Here is a 22693-nt window from a genome sequence, read left to right on the forward strand (position 1 = left end):
AAAGGTCCGATAAGAACCCTGCTGGGGCTAATCAGGCCTGTGGGCTCGAAATTCCTCATCGCTAGGCCACCACGAGAAGACAGCCAGCAGCCGCATGACACTCTCTCTGTGTGTGTAGAAAAGAGGGGCTCTCTCTATCCTGGGGTGCACACTGAATTGGCCCCAGAAATGCACCAATAGCCAAGACGGGTTGGATAAGCTTTTTCCTTCCCAATATTTTTAAAATACCAGGCAGCTCCACATATGGAATCATGGAGTGGATCCAGGCCTCTGAAATTCTAACCCAGCAAGGCAGCTCTTCCAGGAAAACAGGGGTCTCTTCCCCTCTGCCACTCACCGTATGGCTGTCCGACGTGCTGTTTGAAAACTGAGGGATTCTCAAGTGCAGGCTCTGGAGGACATAGGTTGTCTGCATCTAAAGAAAGAAAGAAAGAAAGACAGAAAGAAAGAAAGACAGAAAGAAAGAAAGAAAGAAAGAAAGAAAGAAAGAAAGAAAGAAAGAAAGAAAGAAAGAAAGAAAGAAAGAAAGAAAGAAAGAAAGAAAGAAAGAAAGAAAGAAAGAAAGAAAGAAAGAAGAAGTATTTATATAGTGCTGAGGTGGGAACCTGCAGCCCAAAGGATGTTAAGAAGAGCCTGATGGATCAGGCCAGTGGCCCACCTAGTCCAGCATCCTGTTCTCAAAATGGCCAATGTTGCTAGACTCCACCTCCTCCACCATCCCTGATCAATGGCTGGGGCTGATGGGAGCTGGAGTCTATCAACATGTGAAGGGTGACAGGTTCTGATATAGGGCCATCAATGCACATGGCTCTTCACAGGGGCAGGCCCTAGCCCCAAGCTGCTTAGTTGACGTTAGCATGGGCAACATACACTTCTTTGTTGCTTGAAGCAAACACTTAAAAAAATAAAGATTGATTTGCAAACAGCTGCAGATGTTGCTTTGGGCTTCCCTGCAATCTATTTTGTGGTCTTGCATCTTTTCCTGCTCTTTTTGATGCAGCAGCCATTTTGTGTTAGGTCACCCACCCTGCAGCAACCTTTTTATGATTGGCGCCCACAGCACTTTCCCAAAATGTCCAATGTGCCCAGAGGCCAAGAAAAGTTGCCGACTGTTGCCTTCTGACCTAACATTCACAGACCATGTAAGCAGCCAGTCTAGCACCTGCTGCTCTCAACAGAGGAATCAGAGCCTAGCTGGGCCCCGTTCACTAACCTGAAAATAGACCATCCAGTAGGGAATAAGAGCCAGGAAGACCGGGATTATTTTGACCAGCGCTTTCACATCCTCGACTTTATCCTCCCTGAACAGCCCTCCACGGGAAACTTTGGCTGCCTCAAAGAGGCTTTGTCTGGGAGCTGGTTGATGAAGTATTCCTTGGCTGTCCCTATTGACAGGAAGAGATGGATCCAAAGGGTCACAACACTGCAATCCTGAAATCTGTTTGGAAACCTATGTAGTATGTATCCTCTTCAGCAGTGGAGGGCAAGTGGGGCGCTGCCCTACCAACTTCAGTCTCCCTCAACAAAACCCTGCTGGTCTGCCTGCCTTTGTACTTACAATCCGGCAAGGGGGTGGCCCTGCCTGTCAGCTTCCTTCTCCTTAGTCTCAGTGTTGCCTCTTGTAGAATTCACCAGGGAGGAGGATGGGGGGCAAACTAGAACTAGCTCTACATGTCATTGGCTCTGGCTCCACCTACTGTTGGCTTCCCTGCTTTGCAACCTACTACTCCCAATGGGCACTGGCCACCCTTACTCTTCAGGTGATGATGTAGAGGACTACGTAACAGATGGGGAAGGGCATGGGAGACAAACCTCAGAAACATTGCGCCCAATGAGCGTGCAGGGCCAGTGTCACCTTCCCCGACCAGAGGACTCAGAGAACTCAGCAAGACCAGAATACCCCACTCTGTCACAGTCAGGGATTCATAGAGAGGGCTGGGTGCTTTGAAGCACAGCAGAGCCATCCCGTACTGGTGAAGCTCACAATTAGGAGGCTGTTCTGCTGCTACTTCATAGGGCTGAGGCTGAGTTTGATCTCTGCTGAAGCAGCAAAGGAGCTTTGTATTCATGCAGCACAGCCTGAGTGCCTGCCTGCAGCCCAAACCCTTCTCTTCCTCGTCTTCTTCAGTTTGCCCAGTACCCAGCCTGAGGGCCACTTTGCTTTAGCCTAGAGCATGACAAATTCAGTCTCGAAGTGTGGATCCTCATGCGGCCAAAACAGCACTACCCATGCACAAGAGGGAAGTATCATGAATGGACAGGAATTCATGGGGAGGGACCTCAAAGTTTGCAAAATTACATATAAACCTTCAGAGCAGCAGAATGTACAAGGTGGTGCTGGGAACAAAACCAGCCCAGTGAGGACTGAGAAGCTTGGTGGGCATGGAATGCTGACTGACTGTTGGGGGAAATGAAAAACCATTTTAGGGGGAAATGGAATGGAGTAGCCTGGAAGACAGCGTGGCTGGCTGGCACCCTGATCCAGAGCAGTCCACACCAGAATATTTTGCTCCAGGTCTCACTATTAAATGTCTAAAAGCCAGCTGCCGACATTCAAAAGCTTATAAAAACTGCAGATGGCAAACAGCATCTTGTTAGAATTATTCTTTTACCTTTCTCATGCAAGGAGGCCTCTTCTAGGTGATGCCTGCTACAATATGTGTACGTATCATCTAAAAACTCTCTCTCTCTCTCTCTCTGTTTCAGAACCATTGTTTGGAATCAACAAGAGCAGCCTGCAAGTGTTTGCATAACTTTGCTTCTAAGCCAATTTATATCACTGCCAGTAGCGTAACTAGCTTTTCATGTGCCCTGTGCAAGGTTTTATTTTTGGGCCCCATATTTTTTTTGGGGAAAAAATAATAATAAAACAAATACGATATAACAATTGTTTATACATAATTTTCATTTCAGCAAATCCATTTCAGGGCCCCCTTCGTCCTGGGCCCTGGGCCTGTGCACCTGTTGCACCTGCCTAGTTACGGCACCGACCACTGCTGCTGTTTTGTCTTTTGAAGTGTTTTATTACATGATTGCTAATTGCTATCCACCCCTTTTTCATTATTGTGTATTTTAATGGATTGTTAATCTGCCCTCAGTACGGTAGACAAAAGGTAGGATGTACATTTCAGTAGCAAACAAATGCTCGTGCCAATTTAATCGACCAGATAAACTTTTATAATGAGTCGCCTATGATGCCTTTCCCTGCGAAGCAATAGTGGGGCCACATCTGCACCATACATTTAACGCAGTACTATGCCACTTTAAACAGTCATAGCTCCACCGGAGAATCCTGGAAAGTGTAGTTTTGTTAAGTTGTTGGGCGATCCCCCTATTCCCCTCACAGAGTGACAATTTCCAGAGATAACTGGGAAGAAGAATTAAACCACTCTGAGAATTGTAGCTCTGTGAAGGGAAGAGATGGTGCCTCTCTCTCTCTCTCTCTCTCTCTCTGCATCTGCCTGCTTGCCTGTATATGAATAAGCCAACATTCCATCACTTCCTATGACAGATGTGTGAAACCTGTGGCCCACCAGATGCTGCTAAACTACAGCTCCCATCAGCCCCAGCAAGCATGGCCAAGGTCTATGGCAGTTGTAGTTCAGCAACATCTGGAGGGCCAAAGGTTCCCCATACCTGTTCTAGGGTGAACAAGAAATGGAACTCTGGTTTGGGTTATATGAAGATTGATGGGGTGGGGTCATGCAGAAAAAGAACAGCTTGAGCTTTAACAGCTGAGTGACTATAGGAAGCTGCCTTATACTGACAAAGATCATCTAACTCAGCACTGTCTAAAACTGTGCTGGGGAGATCTGTGGCCCTCTTGATGTTGTTGGGCTCCAACTCCCATCAGCCTCAGCCAACATAGCCAATGGCCAGAGATAATACAAGTTAAAAACATAAGAAGAGCCCTGCTGGATCAGGCCAATGTCTCATCTAGTCCAGCATGCCATTCTTACAGTGGCCAATCAAGAAGGACACAAGTGCAAGAGCACTCTCCCCTCCTTCAATTTCCATCTTTTATCGTCTGTCAGCATCTGAGAGACCGCAGGTTCCCTGTCTTTGATTCTAAACTGAATGGCAGCAGCTCTTCAGGTTTTCACACTGGAGTCTTTTCCAGCTCTACAAGAAAATGCTGGGGATTGAACCTAGGATCTTCTACATGCAAACCTTGTGTTCAACCATAGAGCTATGGCCCTTCCCCTAATAACAAAGTAAGATGTTACTCCCCGTGGTTCTGTGTAAAGGGCTGTGTTAAATCAGCATCCAGGAATCAGACCACAGGTCCATCTAGTTCTGGATTGTCTATGCTAGCCAGCAGGAGCTTTCTAGGGTTTCAGGCCGCGGGTCTTTCCTAGTCTGACTTGGAGATATCGAGGTTTGAACCTGGGTCCTTTTGCATGCACAGCAGATCCTCTGCCACTGAGATGCAGCCCCAAGAAGGGGAGGGGGAAATCCTTTTACATACCTGGTGCTGGAGTTTCCATCGGACCTCTTCCGGGAACAACAAGAATATGCTAGAATCTTAAACATGTCTGTGAAGGTGCTGCCATCGGGTGGCTTTGTGATGAAGAAATTCTGGCCACACAGAAACACAACGAAGGACACTCCGATGCAAACAGCAGGGATGATGTAGCCAATGACAAAATTCACATTCTGCTGGATGTACGCAATGCCTCCCAAGGAGAAGATGGCCCCCAAGTTAATGCTCCAGTAAAACCAGTTGAAAAACCTCCGGGTGGCTTCAGGGCCCCGATCCTTGACCTGCAAGGGATTGTTATTATTGCTGTTAAAACTCCCCCACAAAAGTAATCATTAATTATTCCTCACAGGAAATTCTCAATAGATAAAAGTTTTTTTCTGCTTTCATTCAGCTTAATTGCATTCACATTGCACCTGCAAGTTCAGGAGGGTTAGACAAAAGGTTTGCAAACATTAACACAGCAAAGTTCATAAGACCCACGCAAGGCCGTGGATCAAGAAGAGCCTGAATCTTCTTCATAGGGTTATCAGCCCAATCGGTAAAGAGGTTAAAGTACCACGAGAATAGGACTCCATCGGATGCCACAGTTCTCTTTAACAGATCTTCTCTATCAGAATTACTTCCTAAATTCAAAACCACATATCAGATTACCAAAGGGGAATCTGAAGTTTGATAAAGTTGAACATGAGACTGTCAACCACAGGTTTTTCTTTTTTAAAGCCATTTGTTCACTACCTTTGAAACTGGAGGAGGGACCTGTGGCCCTTCAGATGTTGTTGGACTTCACCTCCCATCAGCCCCAGCCAGCACAGCTAAAGGTCAGGGACGAGGAGAGGTGCACTCCAGCAACATCTGGAGGGCCACAGGTTCCCCACTAATTTAGAACAAGCATTGTGTAACAGATCACATCTGCACCATACATTTAAAGCAGTATTATACCACTTTGAACAGCCATAGCTTCCCCCAAGGAATCCTGGGAACTGTCATTTGTAAAGGATGCTGAGAGTTGCTAAGACACCCCTATTCCTCCCGACAGATAAAAAAACAACAGAGTTACCTGGGAAGCGGGGTCTCCAAAAAGCTCTCAGCAGCCTTTACAAACTATAGTTTGTAGGATTCTTTCAGGGAAACCATGGCTGTTTAAAGTGCTATAATACTGCTTTAAATGCATGGTGCAGATGGGGCCCAAGACCACAGAGATTCCAGGAAACCAGCGAGAAGCAGCTGTAGGGCAACGTTCATTGAAATGAGGAAGTGAGAGATGTAAAATTCAGTTCCCCACTGATCATATTCTATACTGTCGGTGTAAAGCTTTCAAAATTCCACAGCTCAAAAAATAGGGGAAGACTTTTGTTTTTCTAACAACCCTATTCCTACAAGGATCACACTGTATAGAGCACAGTACAGCTCCTCCCCACCCTCCAAATTACATACTGTTAAAGGGTCTCCACTGCCTGCTGTTTGGTACAGACCTTAACTTTGTAATATATGGATTGCACTGGCTGGTTTCTGAAGGAGGATCTCTTAAGAGGGATTCAGATGAAGCCCCTGATATGCTGAAATAAAGCATGATGCAAGCTGTATGCAAAAATATAACAGGAATGGATTTGGAAGGCTTGGAACCATGGATGGTATTTGTCTAAGTCCTACTCAGAGCAGACTCACTGAGGTGGTCATGTCTATTAACTTCAGTGGGTTTACTCTGAGTAGGACTAGTATGGAATACAACACAATATGATTACTCACAATACTTTCTGATCAGGTTTAAAGCCAGGGCATTCCATTTCACATCAGATGTTTCTAGAGATCCATTCTTGTTTATGTACAAAATACTACTTAACATTAGTCTCTCTCAGCATTTTGACTTAATTATATAGCCATGAGAGTGGCTGTATACTATAGCTAGCATGGATTTTTCACATTCCGCAATGTTAAATTGAAAATAACCCCCCATGCCATTTGGCTGCTTCCCATAAGCTCATTTCAAGATAAACCCTTATGAAACTTATAGTCCTGAATTCAGAAAAGCTTGCTTAACAACCCTCAATGTTTTCACGGCGATACACAAAACACTCAGAGACAATCGAGAGTTCAAAGTGTAAAACGAGAAAAAAAATCCAGACGCCTCTTGGACTTTTTTCTGTCAATGATCTCATAATTTGTTGAAACTAAAAATCAGCCATGTTCACCTGCATTTCTGTTACTGACTTTGCCCCATACTCTGACCTTCATCTTCTGCAGTTTAAAAGTTAAAAAAAATGTGCATGGCTGATTTGTAATTGATTTAAGAAATTTAACATTGAAGTCAATGATAAGTGCGGGCATGCTCAGTAAGAACCGACTGTCAATGTTCTAAAAGCCAGACTCACAGCTGTTTGGCTTGGCAAATCAGGTGGCCATACTCACACCAGACCTTTATTTCACTTTAGACACTCATAGCTTCCCCCAAAGAATCCTGGGAAGTGTAGTTTGTGAAGGGTGCTGAGAGTTGCTAGGAGACTCTTATTCCCCTGACAGAACTCCAGTGGCCACAGCAGTTTAACTGTTAGCCCCTCCTCTGGGAATTGTAGTTCTGTGAGGGGAATAGGGCCTCTCCTAGCAATTCTCAGCACCCTTCACAAACTACGCTTCCCAGGATTTTGGGGGGAAGCCATGACTGTCTAAAGTGAAATAAAGGTCTGGTGTGGATGTGGCCAGGGACAATTTGGGTTTAAATTTGGGTGGGAGACTACAAGTGTCTGCTGTGGAATAAAAAGGTGGGGGAAACTCTGAACAAAAATGATACTGTTCACAATGTTTTCCTTTTGGAAAGGAAAGGGGCTTTCCCTCTGCCCAGTGCCAATCCATCTTTCTCCTTTCCCCCCCCTCCTTCCTCCCTCCCCCTCCCCCAGGTCAGTTTCCTAAGCATGATTGTACAGGAGTAAATCCCACTGTATGCCTTTTGAGTTCAAATGATCAAACCTGCCTTCACCTCCTTCTCCCTCCTATCCCCTTCCTTCACCCCCTCCCCTTTCAATCCTCAATCCCCTCCCCCCTTCTTCCCCTCTCCTCCCCCATCGTCAGTTTTACCTATCCTAAGCATGACTGCACAGGAGTAAATCCCACTGAACTCAATAAGCATGCAAATGATCAGACCTACCTTTCCCCTCCCCTCCTTCCCCTCTTCTTCTTCCTCTCCCCTCTTTCTTCTTCCTGCTCCCCTGCCCACTCTAGCCCTCCCTCCTTGTGGTCAGTTTCACCAATCCTAAACATGATTGCAGGGGAGTAAATCCCATTCACCTCCTCTAGGATGCACACCTTAATGTGGTGAGGGTTTTGAGAGTGGTGAAGAACCTGACAGCAATGCCGTCAGGAGTCTAGACCAAGAAGCTAGACTCCTAGAAGGGTCACCCAAGGTGGAATGGTCAAATCTGAGACACCAGACTAAGATGCATCCAGACTCAGAGGAAGGCAATGGTAAACCAATTCTGCTTACCTCTTGCCACGAAAACCCTATGAATAGACTATCCGAAATGGAACACGAGATAATGCTGGAAGATGGGACCCCCAGGTCAGAAGGCACTCACCAAGCTGCTGGGGAAGAACAAAGGATAAGTACGAATAACGCTGTGACTAATGACACAGCTGGGTCAAAGCCGAAAGGAAGCCCGGAGGCTGATGTGTACAGATGCAAAAGGAGAGTCTGGAGTTGTACGACATACATAATAGGAACATGGGATGTGAAAATCATGAACCAGGGAAAGTTAGAAATTGTCAAGCAAGAAATGGAACACATCAACATTACAATACTTGGCGTGAATGAATTAAAATGGACAGGAATGGGACATTTTCAATCAGGCAACTGTAAAATATTTTATGCAGGAAATGATAAATTAAGAAGAAACGGGATTGCCCGTGAGAAGTGATGTAGCAAAAACAATTAAGAGCTATAAAGCAAGGTCTGAGAGTTATATCAATGAGATTTAATGGGAAACCTATTAACATAACCATCATCCAAGTCTACGCTCCAACGGCAAACACAGTAGAAGAGGAATTGGAGAGATTTTATGCAGAAATACAGGAAGAAACTGATCACACACCAAAACAAGATGTGCTGATAATCATGGGGGACTGGAATGCCAAAGTAGGGAACAGAGAAGAACTAGGAATTGTGGGGAAACGGGGTTAGGAGATAGAAATGAAGCAGGAGACTTATCAAATTCTGTGAAGCCAATAATTTGTTTCTTGCGAACAATTTTTTGAGCAACTGAAAAGACAACTGTACATGTGGGAAGTACAGATCATGAACTGGTAATATCAAAAATCAAAGTAAAGCTAAAGAAGAAGAACAAAGCAATCACAATGCCAAAACATAATTTAAATAACATCACAGAAGAATATAAAGATCAAATAAGGAACAGATTTGAGGCTTTAAACTTAGTTGACAGAGAACCAGAAGAACTATGGAGTGAAGTCAGAGACATTATCGGTAAGAATGCAAAAAGCCAATACCTCTAGTTAAAAAGAGAGAAACACCTCAGTGGATGACTGACAAAACTCTTCCAATGGTTAAAGAGAGAAGGAAAGCAAAAGCAAAAGGAGATACAAACACAGTCAGAACCCTAAATGCAATAACACAGTGACTAGTACGCAGGGACAAAGAGAACTATTACAACTATTAGTTATTGTATACAAATAGAAGAGGACAACAAAAACGGTGGAACAAGAGCCCTATTCCAAAAGATTAGAGAAATTAGAGGGAAATTCAAACCAAGAGTAGGGAGGTTGAATAATCAACAGGAGAACACACTGACTGACCGAGATAAAATAAAAGGAAGATGGAAGCAATACACTGAAGAACTCTATAAAAGAGGTGAAAGGATGATGGATTCATTTACGGAGGAACTGTATGATGAAGAACCAGACATTTTAGAATGTGAGGTGAAAGTTGCTCTTAAAATACTTTGAAGAAACAAATCACCAGGAACAGACGGCATACCAATAGAGTTGCTACAAGCTACTGAGACTGAATCTTTCCAAATTTTCACAAAAAGTTGTCCACAAATATGGAAACTAAACAATGGCCCACAGACTGGAAGTATTCAATATATATCCCATTTCCAAAGAAACTTATTTTAGTGAAGTTTTCTATAGTAAATCATATTCTTTTGCTTCTGTTTCTGTAGAAACACTAGTAACACAGGAAAGAAGCAAAGTAAGAACACCAACAAACACAAAATGTAATTCTCCATCTTTGGAGATGACAGGTATTGCCACCACTCACCATATGCTCAGAGGCACGTTACCAAATTATTCCAGCTTCACAGTGAGTGGATTGAACGGTGAAAGACCAACCCAAATTGTGTTTGCATTTTGACAAATTTGTAGGGCAGCACAATATCTTAAGAGAGGAGGTCAGGTCTCCTGCTCTCCTGGTGCATTCACTATAGCTGCCCAATCTCCCTGCATTTTAAAGTTTGATAGAAATATCTGTGGGCTATAGGTACGTTCTTAAACTGCAAGGTTTTTTGTCTATTAGTGAATTTCTCTGCTTTTTAATCCAGAAGGTAAGAAATGGGATCCTGTGCAAGTTTGCTGAAAATGGATTGATCATTTGCATGCTTATGTTCTTAAACTGCAAGGTTTTTTTGCCTATTAGTGAATACCTTTCAGTGTTCTGTACTTCCAGGCCAGCCGGGAATAATTAAAAGCTCTCTACACTAGCAGTAAATGAAGAAAGCTGCAATTTGAGGGAGAGTTTGATGAGAGATCTTAGACTTCTTATGGTTAGTAAAAAAATGTTACAAATCAAAAGTCCCAATATAAAATAGCAGCTTCACATAAGCTTTACTCAAAGCAACAGTGCAGTTTCAGGACAAGAGGAGAGCTCTGTTGGGCTAGTAGCTAATCCAGCATCCTGTTCTTACCATGGCCCACCAGATGCCCATGGGAAGCCCACAAGCAGGACCTGAGCTCAAGAGCCCTCTCCCCTCCTGCTATTCAGAACATAATGCCTCCAACCGTGGAGGCAAAGCTTACCAATCATTGCTAGTAGCCATTGCTAGACTTTTCCTCCATGTATTTGTCTAATCCCCTTTTAAAGCCATCCAAGTTGGTGGCCCTCACAGCCGTCTGTGAGAGCAAACTCCATAGTTTAACTGTGCACCTCATTAAGAAAGACTTTCTTTTGTCTGTCCATTCGATGTCTGCTTCGTTCTTTGACGCATCATATGCACAGGGGTTTTCAGAGGGGGACCCCCCATGTGGAAGAGCTCATCCATTAAAAAGGGAAGGGCCCTTTGGATTTTATATCAGGCCCTTCATCCCAAAGGAATTCAGGGTGGCATATGCCTGTTGAATACCTGGAGGGTGGCCACAACTGAGCTCCCCTTGCCACCTGTGGGTATTTGAATACCTCTTTAGGAAACTGAACATAAGGGTTAGAACATAGGAAGGTGCCTTATACCAAATCAGGCCCTTGGTCCATCTAGCTCAGTATTGTATGCACTGACCGGCAGTGGCTCCCCAGGGTTTCAGACAGAGAATCTCTCCCAGCCCTACCTGGAGATGCCAAGCATTGAACCCAGGACCTTCTCCAGGTGAAGAAGATGCTCTACCACAGAGCTTGGTTTGTTGTCTTTTCAAATTTGTCTCTCCCAGCAGGGATGGGGCAGCTGCGCCAACTGAATCCAGATGCAGTTGGACTACAGCTCCCATTATCCCCGATCATTGGCCATACCGGCTGGGGCTGATCACAGCTGGAGTTTAGCAACATCTGGAGGGCGACAAATTCTTCACATCTCCTCTAGAGGACTAAAAGCCTTAAAGCGAAGTCTAAGGCCACATCCGCCCCATACATTTAAAGCACTCTTATACCACTTCAACAGTCATGGCTTGATTCCTGGGAAAATAAAGATATTAAAACTTAAGCCTGTCCTTATCTGTATGACCCCACCCTTTCAATCTTCATATAATCCAGTCCAGAGTTCCATTTCCTGTTCACCCTATAACAGGTGTGGGGATCCTTTGGCCCTCCAGATGTTGCTAAACTACAACTGCCATCATCCTTGGCCAGTGGCCATGCTTGCTGGGGCTGATGGGAGCTGTAGTTCAGCAACATCTGGGAGCCAACAGTTTCACGTATTTGCCCTAGGATGTCACAGAATGTTGGGAAACTGACTCATTCATATACACATAAGCACACACACAGGCCCCATCTGCACTATGAATTTAAAGCACTATGACACCACTTTAAACAGCCACGGCTTCCCCCAAGCATCCTGGCAACTGTAGTTTGTTAAGGGTGCTGAGAGTTGTCAGAAAACCCCAATTCCTCTCACAGAGCTACAATTCCCATAGTGGTTTCACAATCAACCCCTCTCCCCAGGGGAAAGAAGTCAATGGCCCACAGATTGGGGAAGCTGTGGCCCGACAGATCTTGCTGGCCTGCAACTTACATCAGCTCCGTCCGTTGGCCAGGCTGGCTGCGAGGAGCAGTGTGTGAGTGGCTAATCTATGTCACTGCAGAAGTTGTTCGACTACAACTCCCATCATCCTTGACCAACTGGGCATGCTCGCTGGTTTCCCTTCTCTGGATTGCTATGGGTGGGTAAAATGGAAGAAAAAAGTGAGTGCACATGTGCACACATCAGTGATGTGGGTTTTCTGGAAATTTTTGCCTTGGGAATTTCCCTATGCAAATTAGGGCATTTCACACCGGACCATTTTCAGTCTGCATCAGGGAAATCAGGTGCTGGTAACTTCCAGACTGGATTACTGCAATGCACTCTATGTGGGAATTCCCTTGCACTTGTTCCAGAAATCGCAGCCAGTGAAGAATACTGCAGCACAATTGCTGACAGGAGTGACAGTCTCATCAGTGTATGACACCTGTGCCCAAAGATTTGAACTGGCTCCCAGATCACTACCGGGCCAAGTTCAAGGTGTTTGTATTGCTATATAAAGCCCTTATCATCTTGGGACCAGTTTACTTACGGGTTACCTTACCCCACATGTGCCTTTTCAATCACTTTGACCTGTAGAACTTGCACTTTTACATGTGCCACACAATGTTTGTTTTGCATCTTGTGAAAAGTCATTCCTTTAGTGTGGTACTATTCTCTGGTACTCCCTGATTAACATTAGGCAGGCTCCTTCACTAGACTGTTTTAGACGCCTGCTGAACACTGGTCTGCCTTAGTGGGTCTCTCCAGACACATGCTTTGGTTACCTCTGTTTTTAGATTTGTTTTAATGTATTTAATTGTTTGTAATTGGTTTTTAGTTGATTTTAGTTGCTTTAAATATGTTTTTATTTTATTTTAATGGCATTGTTTTATCACAGAGATGTTTGTCACCCTGAGCTCCTTTGGGAAGAAGGGTGGGCTATAAACTGAACAAATAATTTTCTGGTACCCCTAGAGAGTGATGGAATGTAGCATTCTTATTTTACTTGTATTTAGGAAACAAAGGTAAAAATGTGGAAACTGCCAAGGTTGTCTAATATATTGAATCTGTAATTGGCATTCCATCCATGTTATTAACGAATTCATGAAACGGAAAATTTTGTGCAGAAAAATAAATCCCTAAAACATTTTGCACCCCATAATAACTGTTGTTGTTGTTGCTGTTGATGATGATACCATTTATATCCCACATTTCCTCCAAGAAACTCAAGATGGCATACATGCTTTTCCTCCATTTTATCATCCCAACAACCTTGTGAGATAGGTTAGGCTGAGACTGTGACTGGCGCAAGGTCACCCAGCAAGCTTCACGGCTGTGGAGATTTGAACCCTGGTTTCCCAGGCCCTAGCCCAACACTCTAACCACTATACCACACTGTATCTCACACAAAAATGTTACAAAAGCTGCCCCACAAAGGGCAATATCACAACAACATTTACCAGGAACTGATACTGGAATATAGGGACCAACTCTGGAAAATTTTGACAGCTGAAGCTTTCATTCTAGAATTAAAAAATAGTGACTGTGGCTGCTTTCACACATGGGGCTGATTGCGTTAGTTTAACGGATTAAAAAGGTAGCACTTCTGTCCCGATTTCTAAAATCCCTTTCACACCGCAGTACCTCTTGCGATAAGGAACAGGACTTTTTCAGCCAATATTGAGGCATTTCGCGCACCTGTCTTTCACGCGGCTTGTTTTCGTCCCTCACCCATGCACACTGTTCCCCACTGTGTAGGAGGTCTAAGATCTCGTCCCGTCACCATGCAAGGCCTCTCCCTTTAGGATCTGACTTTTTAAATTGTTTTAGTTGTATCAAGACAAGGGTGTGTGTGGGAAATGCTGCTGCTATCTGCGCTGATGCCGGAATACTGGTACAACGTTCGTCAGGCAAAAAAAGAGCCCCGCATGACTAAAGGGCGGGAACACACTGCATGCTGGGATGCCTGTCATGTGAGCAGCTGCAGCTAGCGAAAAACTCATGTGATCTTCCGGGTTCCCAGCCTTGATAACGGATTATTTCTGGCATCATTTATCACGGATATTAGCACTAAACTTCCACTACATTGGGTGTACCGCCCACCTTGCTGCCCAATGGCTTCCCTAACTGAGCTGGCGGAAGTGGTCTCGGATATATTGTTGAGGTCCCCCAGACTAATAGTACTGGGGGATTTCAACATTCATGCCGAGACCACTTTGTCTGGCGCGGCTCAGGACTTCATGGCTTCCATGACAGCCATGGGGCTGTCTCAATATGTTAGTGGTCCAACACATGTATCGGGGCACACTCTAGACCTTGTTTTTGCTACTGAGCATGGGGAAAGTGATCTGGATGTGGGGAGTTTTACAACACTCCCTTTGTCATGGACAGACCACTGCTTGCTGAAGTTTAGACTTTCAGTAACCTCTTCCCTCTGCAAGGGTGGGGGACCTATTAAAATGGTCCGCCCCCGGAGACTAATGGATCCTGAAGGTTTTCAAAGGGCTCTGGGGGATTTTCCGGCTGATAGGACTGGCGCTCCTGCTGAAGCCCTGGTCGCTCTGTGGAATACGGAGATGACCCGGGCTGTAAACACGATCGCTCCTGCACGCCCTCTCCTGTGTAGAGCTCATACAGCTTCATGGTATACTCCGGAGCTGAGAGCGATGAAGCAAGATAGGAGGAGGCTTGAGCGGAAATGGAGACGAACTCCCGACGGATACAATTATGCGCTGGTTAGTGCTTCGACTAAGCTCTATGTAGGAGCAGTGAAGGCAGCTAAAAAACATCATTTTGCTGCCACTATTAAATCATCTCTTTGCCGCCCAGCGGAGCTCTTTCGAGTTGTCCGGGGGCTTCTCCATTCAAACCCTCCGGACACGGTGGAATCATCGGAGGCCCGCTGTAATCAGTTTGCCGATCACTTCCAGAATAAGATCTCATGTATCCGCCAGGACCTAGACTCTCAAGTTATAGCAGTAGATCCTAGTGAGATGTCCGGAGCACAGTCTTGTCCTGTTTTGTTGGATGAGCTTCAGTTGGTTCAACTCGAGGACGTGGACAAGGTGCTTGGACAGGTACGTGCAACCACTTCGGTACTGGATCCTTGCCCCTCCTGGCTGATAAAAACTAGTAGGAATGGAACAGGTAGCTGGGCCAAGGAAGTGATAAATGCCTCTTTACGAGAGGGAGTGGTCCCGGGCTGTCTGAAAGAGGCAGTGGTGAGACCACTCCTGAAAAAGCCTTCCTTGGACCCAGACAATTTTAACAGCTACAGGCCAGTGGCGAATGTTCCATTCCTGGGCAAGGTCTTGGAACGGGTGGTTGCTGGCCAGCTCCAGGCGCTATTGGATGAAACTGATTATCTAGATCCATTTCAATCGGGTTTTAGGCCCGGTTTTGGCACTGAGACAGCCTTGGTCGCCCTGTACGATGACCTATGTCGGGAAAGAGACAGAGGGAGTGTAACTCTGTTTATTCTCCTTGATCTCTCAGCGGCTTTTGATACCATTGACCATGGTATCCTTCTGGAGAGGCTCGCGGAGTTGGGAGTTGGAGGTACTGCTTGGCAGTGGTTCCGCTCCTACTTGGCGGGTCGTCTCCAGAAGGTAGTGCTTGGGGAACATTGCTCAACACCGCGGGCTCTCCAATATGGGGTCCCGCAGGGGTCAGTTTTGTCCCCCCTGCTTTTTAATATCTACATGAAGCCGCTGGGAGAGGTCATCAGGAGTTTTGGAGTGCGTTGTCATCAGTATGCTGATGACACGCAGCTCTACTTCTCCTTTTCATCTTCTTCAGGTGAGGCTGTCGATTTACTGAACCATTGCCTGGCCTCGACAATGGACTGGATGAGAGTTAACAAACTGAAGCTCAATCCAGACAAGACTGAGATGCTGTTGGTGGACGGGTTCTCTGATCGGATGGTGGATATATACCCTGTCCTGGACGGGGTTACACTCCCCCTAAAGGACCGGGTTCGTAGTCTGGGAGTCTTTTTAGACTCTTCCCTCTCACTTGAGGCTCAAGTAGCCTCGGTGGTTAGGAATGCGTTTTACCAACTTCGGTTGGTAGCCCAGCTACGTCCCTATTTGAGTAAAGAGGACCTTACATCAGTGGTACATGCTCTGGTAACCTCACGTTTGGATTACTGTAATGCGCTTTATGTAGGGCTACCTTTGAAGACAGTTCGGAAGCTACAACTAGTGCAAAATGCGGCGGCCAGATTGCTGACAAGGACCAAGCGGTCCGAGCGTATAACACCTGTTCTGGCCAGCTTGCACTGGTTGCCAATATGTTTCCGGGCTAGATTCAAAGTGTTGGTATTAACCTATAAAGCCTTATACGGTGCGGGACCACGATACCTTGCGGAACGCCTCTTCCGATATGAACCGGCCCGTGCACTACGTTCTGCTACGAAGGCCCTCCTCCGGGTTCCAACTCACAGGGAGGCCCGGAGGGTGATGACAAGATCTAGGGCCTTCTCAGTGGTGGCCCCCGAACTATGGAACAGTCTCCCCGAGGAAGTACGCCTGGCGCCGACTCTGCTCTCCTTCCGGCGCCAGGTCAAAACCTTCCTACTCTCTGAAGCATTTTAAGTTACACTGATTTAATTTTAAAAATGTTTATTGTATTGGATTGTTGATTGTATTTTAGTATTATTTTGTTATTCATTGTATTTTTAAGCTATTTTATGTTCACCGCCCAGAGAGCTATTGCTAGTCGGGCGGTATATAAATTTAATAAATAATAAAATAAATAATAATACATTCCAGGAGAATTCTGGAGCTAGCTTGTGTGTCGTTTGAAAGATCAAATATAATGCACAAATTACCAGGTAAGAAATAGTCAGAATAATGGAATAAAGTGCAGTGCGAAAACAGCCTTTATGCGGTAACCCGCTCCGACTGCTTGGGGGTACTTCTCGATCCAACACTGTCACTGGAGACTCAGGTGGCCTCGGTGGCTAGGAGTGCCTTTTTACAGATCAAGCTGGTTCATCAGCTATAACCCTTTTTAGACAGACATGACTTGGTCACTGTATTCCATGCTCTAGTAAGTTGCAGAATGGATTACTGTAAGGCACTCCACGTGGGGCTGCCCTTGAAGAGGAATCGGAAACTTCAACCGGTCCAAAACGCAGCAGCCAGCATATAAAAATGGAAATGGACTGACTTCAAGTTGATTCTGACTTATGGCTACCCTATGAATAGGGTTTTCATGGTAAGCGGTATTCAGAGGGGGTTTACCATTGCCTCCCTCTGAGGCTAGTCCTCCCCAGTTGGCTAGGGCCTGCTCAGCTTGCCACAGCTGCACAAGTCAGCTCCTTCCTTGTCCGCAACTGCCAGCTGAGGGGCAACTGGGCTCCTTGGGACTGCAGCTTGCCCACAGCTGCACAGGTGGCAGGGCACGTAACTCCTGAGCCACTCACTGTGGGGGTGATCTTTAGCTGGCCCTTGACACCCAGGAGACGCAAGTGGGGATTTGAACTCACAGACTCTGGACTCCCAGCCAGGCTCTCCTCCCCACTGTGCTATAACCCGTCTTAAGAGTTGCACTAGATGCCAGTTCATTTAAATCAGTATTTAAAGCCCTTAGGGTCCAAATATCTGAGAGACCATCTCCTTCCCTATAGACCATCTTATCTGTTAAGATCAGCAGAGGGAGGCCCTCTTGGTAGTTGCATGACTCTCAGAAGTTTAGAGGCAGACAGAAGTGGCTCAGGAGAGGGCTTTCTCTACGGCAGCCCCTAAATTGTGAAATTCCCTTTCCACAGATATGTGTCTGATGTCTTCATTATGCAGTTTCCATCCTAGACATAAGATGCACCTCATTACCCTGGCCTTTGACCTCGGAAATGTATGTTTTATGAACTCACTTTGTTCTTATGACTATGCTTTGTTTTATTTTCATATTGTATTTTAAATTGCTGTAACCCACCCTTGGAACTTTTGGTGAAGGGCAGGAAATAGATGTAATAATAACAACAATAGCAGAAGCTGAAACTTATTTGCGAATGCACTTTTATTCAAATAGGGTTCTATGTTTCTCTATATAGCCAATGCCTCGCAGGGCATCTGTGTTTAGGAGAGATAAAAGAATCTCCTCTAAAGAGAACAGCATTTGTTACAGAGACAGAGGCAGACACAGAAAGCATCCAAGAGGCCCACTTTAGACAGAGATGTCTGTGTAAAACTTGTGATGAACTGGAGTTTCTGCCTGGTCATTGCACCAGTTGCTGACCATAAAGCTTCCATCTCCAGAGGTGGGGAAAAACAATCCTTCCTGCATCAGCCAATATATGTTTGCTGAATCAGCGCTGTCATCTATTTTGCTGAGGCCTTCAAGCTTTTCCAGCTATGTCATACTTGCATTTACACAGCACCACTATATTAATCCTGGGCCATACTTCATAGCAAGTGTGACCTCTTTTTAACCTAATTAAAGTGTCCAGTTCCCTCCCTGAGATCTGCACCAAGACGGCTGGGTGAAGACTAAATCTAGCATGGTTGCTGGGGAAAATGCCATTGCATAGTACTCTAACACTGTTTTTATTGTTATTATTTATTTAACAACATTCATGGATGAAGATTCCTGTGTCATCTAGATGTTTGCATCCAATTTCTCTGGCTCATTGGTTCAAATCAAACATTGACCACATTCAACCATATATTTATTCCACAATTATTCCACTTAAACAGTCAGACCTTCCCCCAGAGAATCCTGGGAAGTGTAGCTTGGGAAGGGTGCTGAAGGTTGTTACGAAACTTCTGTTCTCCTCACAGAGCTACAATTACCAGAGTGGTTTAACAATCAGTCCCTCTTCCCAGGGAACTCTGGGAACTGCAGGTCTCTGAGGGGAACAGTTGTCCTAACAACTATCAGTACCCTTCAAAAATGACACTTCCCAGAATTCTTTGAGGGACGTCAGAGCAGCTTAAAGTGAAATAAATATTATACTGTGAATGTGGTCGTTATGTGGCTTTTCCTGTGTACAATACAACTAATTCTAAAATATACGGTGAACAGAAGGGAAGAGAGAAAGGGAAAAGCTGCATTTTTAAAGCAGACATTTTCAGACTTTGTTCTGGGCTTGCTCACTGAGCAGGGCAGTAAGAGCTGCATGTCTCAGTGGTGAAGAGTTCAGGGCTAGGACTGGGGACAGCCAGGTTCAAATCCTCACTCAGCCATAAAGATGAATGAGTGATCTTGGGACAGTTGACCTCTCGCAGTCTGTCCTACATCACAGGCTTGTTGCGAGAATAATATTGGGGGAGAGTGAACTATGAACCCTGGACTGAGATTCTTGGCCAAAAGGTGGGATTTAAAGGTCCTGTAGTAATACTGCAGGTGTGGGAAACCTGTGGCCCTCCAGATGTTGTTGGATTCCACCAGCCCCAGCCAATGGATGATGATCCCATGGCCAGGAATGATGGGAGTTGGAGTCCAACAACAAACGGAGGGTCACTATATCCCAGGAGTGAGTGCTGGCTCCATGTCAGTGGGAGAGAGTAACCTGCTCTGGGTTTTAGCCCAAACTTTCAATTTGGTTGCCCAAGGTGCTGATCTCTTATTATCCCTGACCACTACCCATGCTGGTTGGGGCTGATGGGAACACCTGAAGGGTCACAGGTTCCCCCAAGAAACCCCCAAGCACTTGTTTCTCTGACCATGAATGAATGAAAGAATGCATTACGGACACAGACTAATTAAGCCTCACCCATGAAGAGCTGAGCACTCCAGAAACAGATGCCAAAATCCAGCAGGAAGACAAATAGGCCACAAGCATCCTTTCCTTTTCATGGCCAGTGCTGCCCATGCATAGTAGCCTTTTACTTTCAAGTACGGTTTCATTTCCTCATAGGTGAAGAGGCCAAATTCGGCATTGCACAAGGCCAAAGAAATCAGAATGTGTCACACAGAGAAGAACAGGAAATGGACAGAATGCAATGTTACTCGAAAGGGGAAGTTGAAGACAATGAGAAGATCACATTCACAATCTTATTTCTGAGGACAAGACTCCCAGATTGAGTCAACATATTGCATCAGCCCACGTTCCATTCCTGGAATGGTAGGCAGGTGTAGGTGTTCATGCGTGGAGAGGGAAAACAAGGTTGGGCTCTGACCCCCCAGCTCACTCCATTCGCCAACTCCCCACTCCCCGCCACCCCCAGTTAACCCTACTCCTCTCGCCAACCCGCTTGTCTCACCTGTTCCTCTGCTGCCGACGCTGACCCAAACAGTGCGCTGCACAGCAAGGCCGCAGAACAGCCTCCCACCTAGGCTACCGCTGATGTTTTACCTGCTTGTCGAGGCAGGCAATGCAAATGGTATGCAGGTGGGGGCAAGCATTCATGCTACATTTTTATTTAGATATGTAACACATACACTTGCGCGCACACATTAACTCCGTGAAAAATGTATGATTTGTCTTGCCGTATGGTAAGTAAAGATACTGGGTAGTCTTCAACTTACTCCTATTCAGAGCAGACCCATTGAAGTTAATAGACAAGACTAATTTAGTTCGCTCATTTTAATGGATCTACTCTGACTAGGAGTTTAGATGAATACAACCCATTGGGTTGCAACGAATGTTATTCCTACTCTGAGCAGATCCTTTGAAATTAATGAACAGGACCAACTTAGGTTCATTCATTTCAATGGCTCTACCCTTAGGGCTTGAACTTACAAGATCTGAGCAGGGTGGTTCATGACAGATGCCCTTGGAGGTCGCTGATTCATAGGGTTGCCATAAGTTGTAATCGACTTGAAGGCACATAACAACAACAAACTCTTAGGGCTAACTTTGGATACAGCCCACTGATTTTCATGTCCAGGAAACTTCGGCTAAAAGCTCAGTCCAACAGAGAAAGCTGCTTATGCCACAGCAAGGTTGCTGGTCCATCTAGTTCAGACATGGACTGCTGTTGCTTTTTTTATTGTACTCAAGCTCCCATCAATCCCAAGCCAGCATAGCCAACGGTCAAGGACAATGGGAGCTACAGTCCCAACAACAGCTGGAGGGCCACAGGGCCCTGATCTACCTACTACTGCTTATTCCAACTACCCTCAACCTGGTGCCTTCCAAATATTTTGGGCTGCTACTCCCATCTCCCCCGGCCTGCCTTTCCCATCACACCTATGACCTGTTCATTAAGACTAGAAATATAGAGGAATTGAATGTGGGAGCCTTCTCCATACAAAGTATATGCTCTACCACTAATTTGCGGCCTCAGCAGTTCTTCTGTTACATTCATTTATACCCCACCATTCCTCCAAGCAGCTCTAGGTTCTCCTCCACCCCATTTTATCCTCGCAACAACCCTGCAAGGTAGGCTGTACATGGCAGACAGATGTAAGGACTGGACAGAACAGAGCAAACGGTTAGCACAAGGATGGGGATTCTTTGACCCTCCAAATGTTGTTGGGTCGATAACTCCTATCATCCCTGATCATTGGCCGTGCTGGCTGGGGCTATGGGAGTTGTAGTCCCACAACAGCTGGAAGGCCACAGGTGCCCTATCACAGAGTTAGCACTGCAAAATGGAGAGAAAGAAGATCAACAGATGCAAGAGAACAAAGGTCACATCCACACATGGCTTCTTCCAAAGAATCCCGAGAACTGTAGCTCTGCAAGGCGTGAACGACAGTTGTCAGGATTGTTTTAAAGAAGCAGTGTGCTTTAAATGGTGTGAATGTGGCCTAATTTAGGTATGATGACAGCTTTCCACATTGTACCTAGAACAGCCTTGTATTTAACAACTCACCTGGTATCCATGGCTGACCAGAATTCCATGCAGGTGAGTGAGCGGGCTTAGCCTGCTAAGATTCTAGTATCCTGGGTTTCCATACTGGACACAGAAGGTGAGGCTTCCCTTCCCTGTGGCCGGCATGGAAATGCTGGCTACTAGACTCTTAGCAGGCTAGTTTTTAAGAAAAAATATAGACCAGGAGCTTTAGTGGGCTTATTTTCCAAAGTGCTGCACTAGAGCATCTTTAGCATCCTTGCCTGCCCTTGAATATCAGTATTATTTGTGGTATACTGGGGCTAGAAAACAGCTTAAGATCATCAAAGCTTGTATCTTGTCCAGCATCCTACATTAACAAGGCAGATCCAACCAGGGAAGCAGTTATTTGACACGTCAAACCAGTAGTCATATTGTGCTTAAATATTTGAAGCATGGAGGTGGGGTGGGGATTCTACAACTGGGCATATCTGCACAATAGTTATAAGTCATTCCTTCTCTCCAGAGAATGTTGGGAATTGTAGTTCTGTGAAGAGGGTGAAGAACCTCTGTGGAATTCTCAGGTCCCACACCACCATTCCCAGAACAAAAGATTTAACTGTTCTTCTCCATTTCTAGCCTGGCCCCTAGGGAACACCCAACCGATTAACCAACAGGGTTGAAAGCAAAATTAAAGAAATGAAACACACACAACGACAATAAAAATAGAGAACTCAAGTTCTTAAAATGTGATTTATGGTGAAAACGATGTGTGGGTATGAGAGACTGTATTTCAGTGGTAGCACACGTGTTTTGCATGCAGAAGGTCCCAGGTTCAATCACCAGCATTTCCAGTTAAAAAAACCCAGATCAGATAAGAACATTAGAAGAGCCCAGGTGGATGAGACCAGTGGCCCATCTAGTCCACCATCCTGTTCTCAACCAGATGCCTATAGCAAGCCTGCAAGCAGGACCTGAGTGCAAGAGCACACTCCCCTTCTGTGGTTTCCATAACATAGTGATTGTGGCTAGTAGTCATGGATAATCTTATGAATTTGTCCAAC

General features: G+C 45.4%; 1 protein-coding gene across 2 annotated transcripts in view; it reads right to left on the bottom strand.

Annotated features, from left to right (window-relative positions):
• SLC15A4 (solute carrier family 15 member 4) overlaps nucleotides 1–22693 on the bottom strand; it is a 79331-nt gene that overhangs the window by 43863 nt on the left and 12775 nt on the right. For both annotated transcript variants that reach the window (XR_009759639.1, XM_061602796.1), the window contains exons 2-4: nucleotides 4469–4764; nucleotides 1214–1385; nucleotides 338–415 (exon numbers count right to left, since the gene is read on the bottom strand). Coding sequence is in view for 1 of the 2 variants with exons in the window: in XM_061602796.1 (XP_061458780.1) it covers nucleotides 338–415; nucleotides 1214–1385; nucleotides 4469–4764 (546 nt within the window). In the remaining variant the exon portion in view is untranslated. The remainder of the gene's footprint in view (nucleotides 1–337; nucleotides 416–1213; nucleotides 1386–4468; nucleotides 4765–22693) is intronic.

This window comes from Rhineura floridana, chromosome 19 (assembly GCF_030035675.1).
Source record: "Rhineura floridana isolate rRhiFlo1 chromosome 19, rRhiFlo1.hap2, whole genome shotgun sequence".
Lineage (NCBI taxonomy): Eukaryota > Metazoa > Chordata > Lepidosauria > Squamata > Rhineuridae > Rhineura > Rhineura floridana.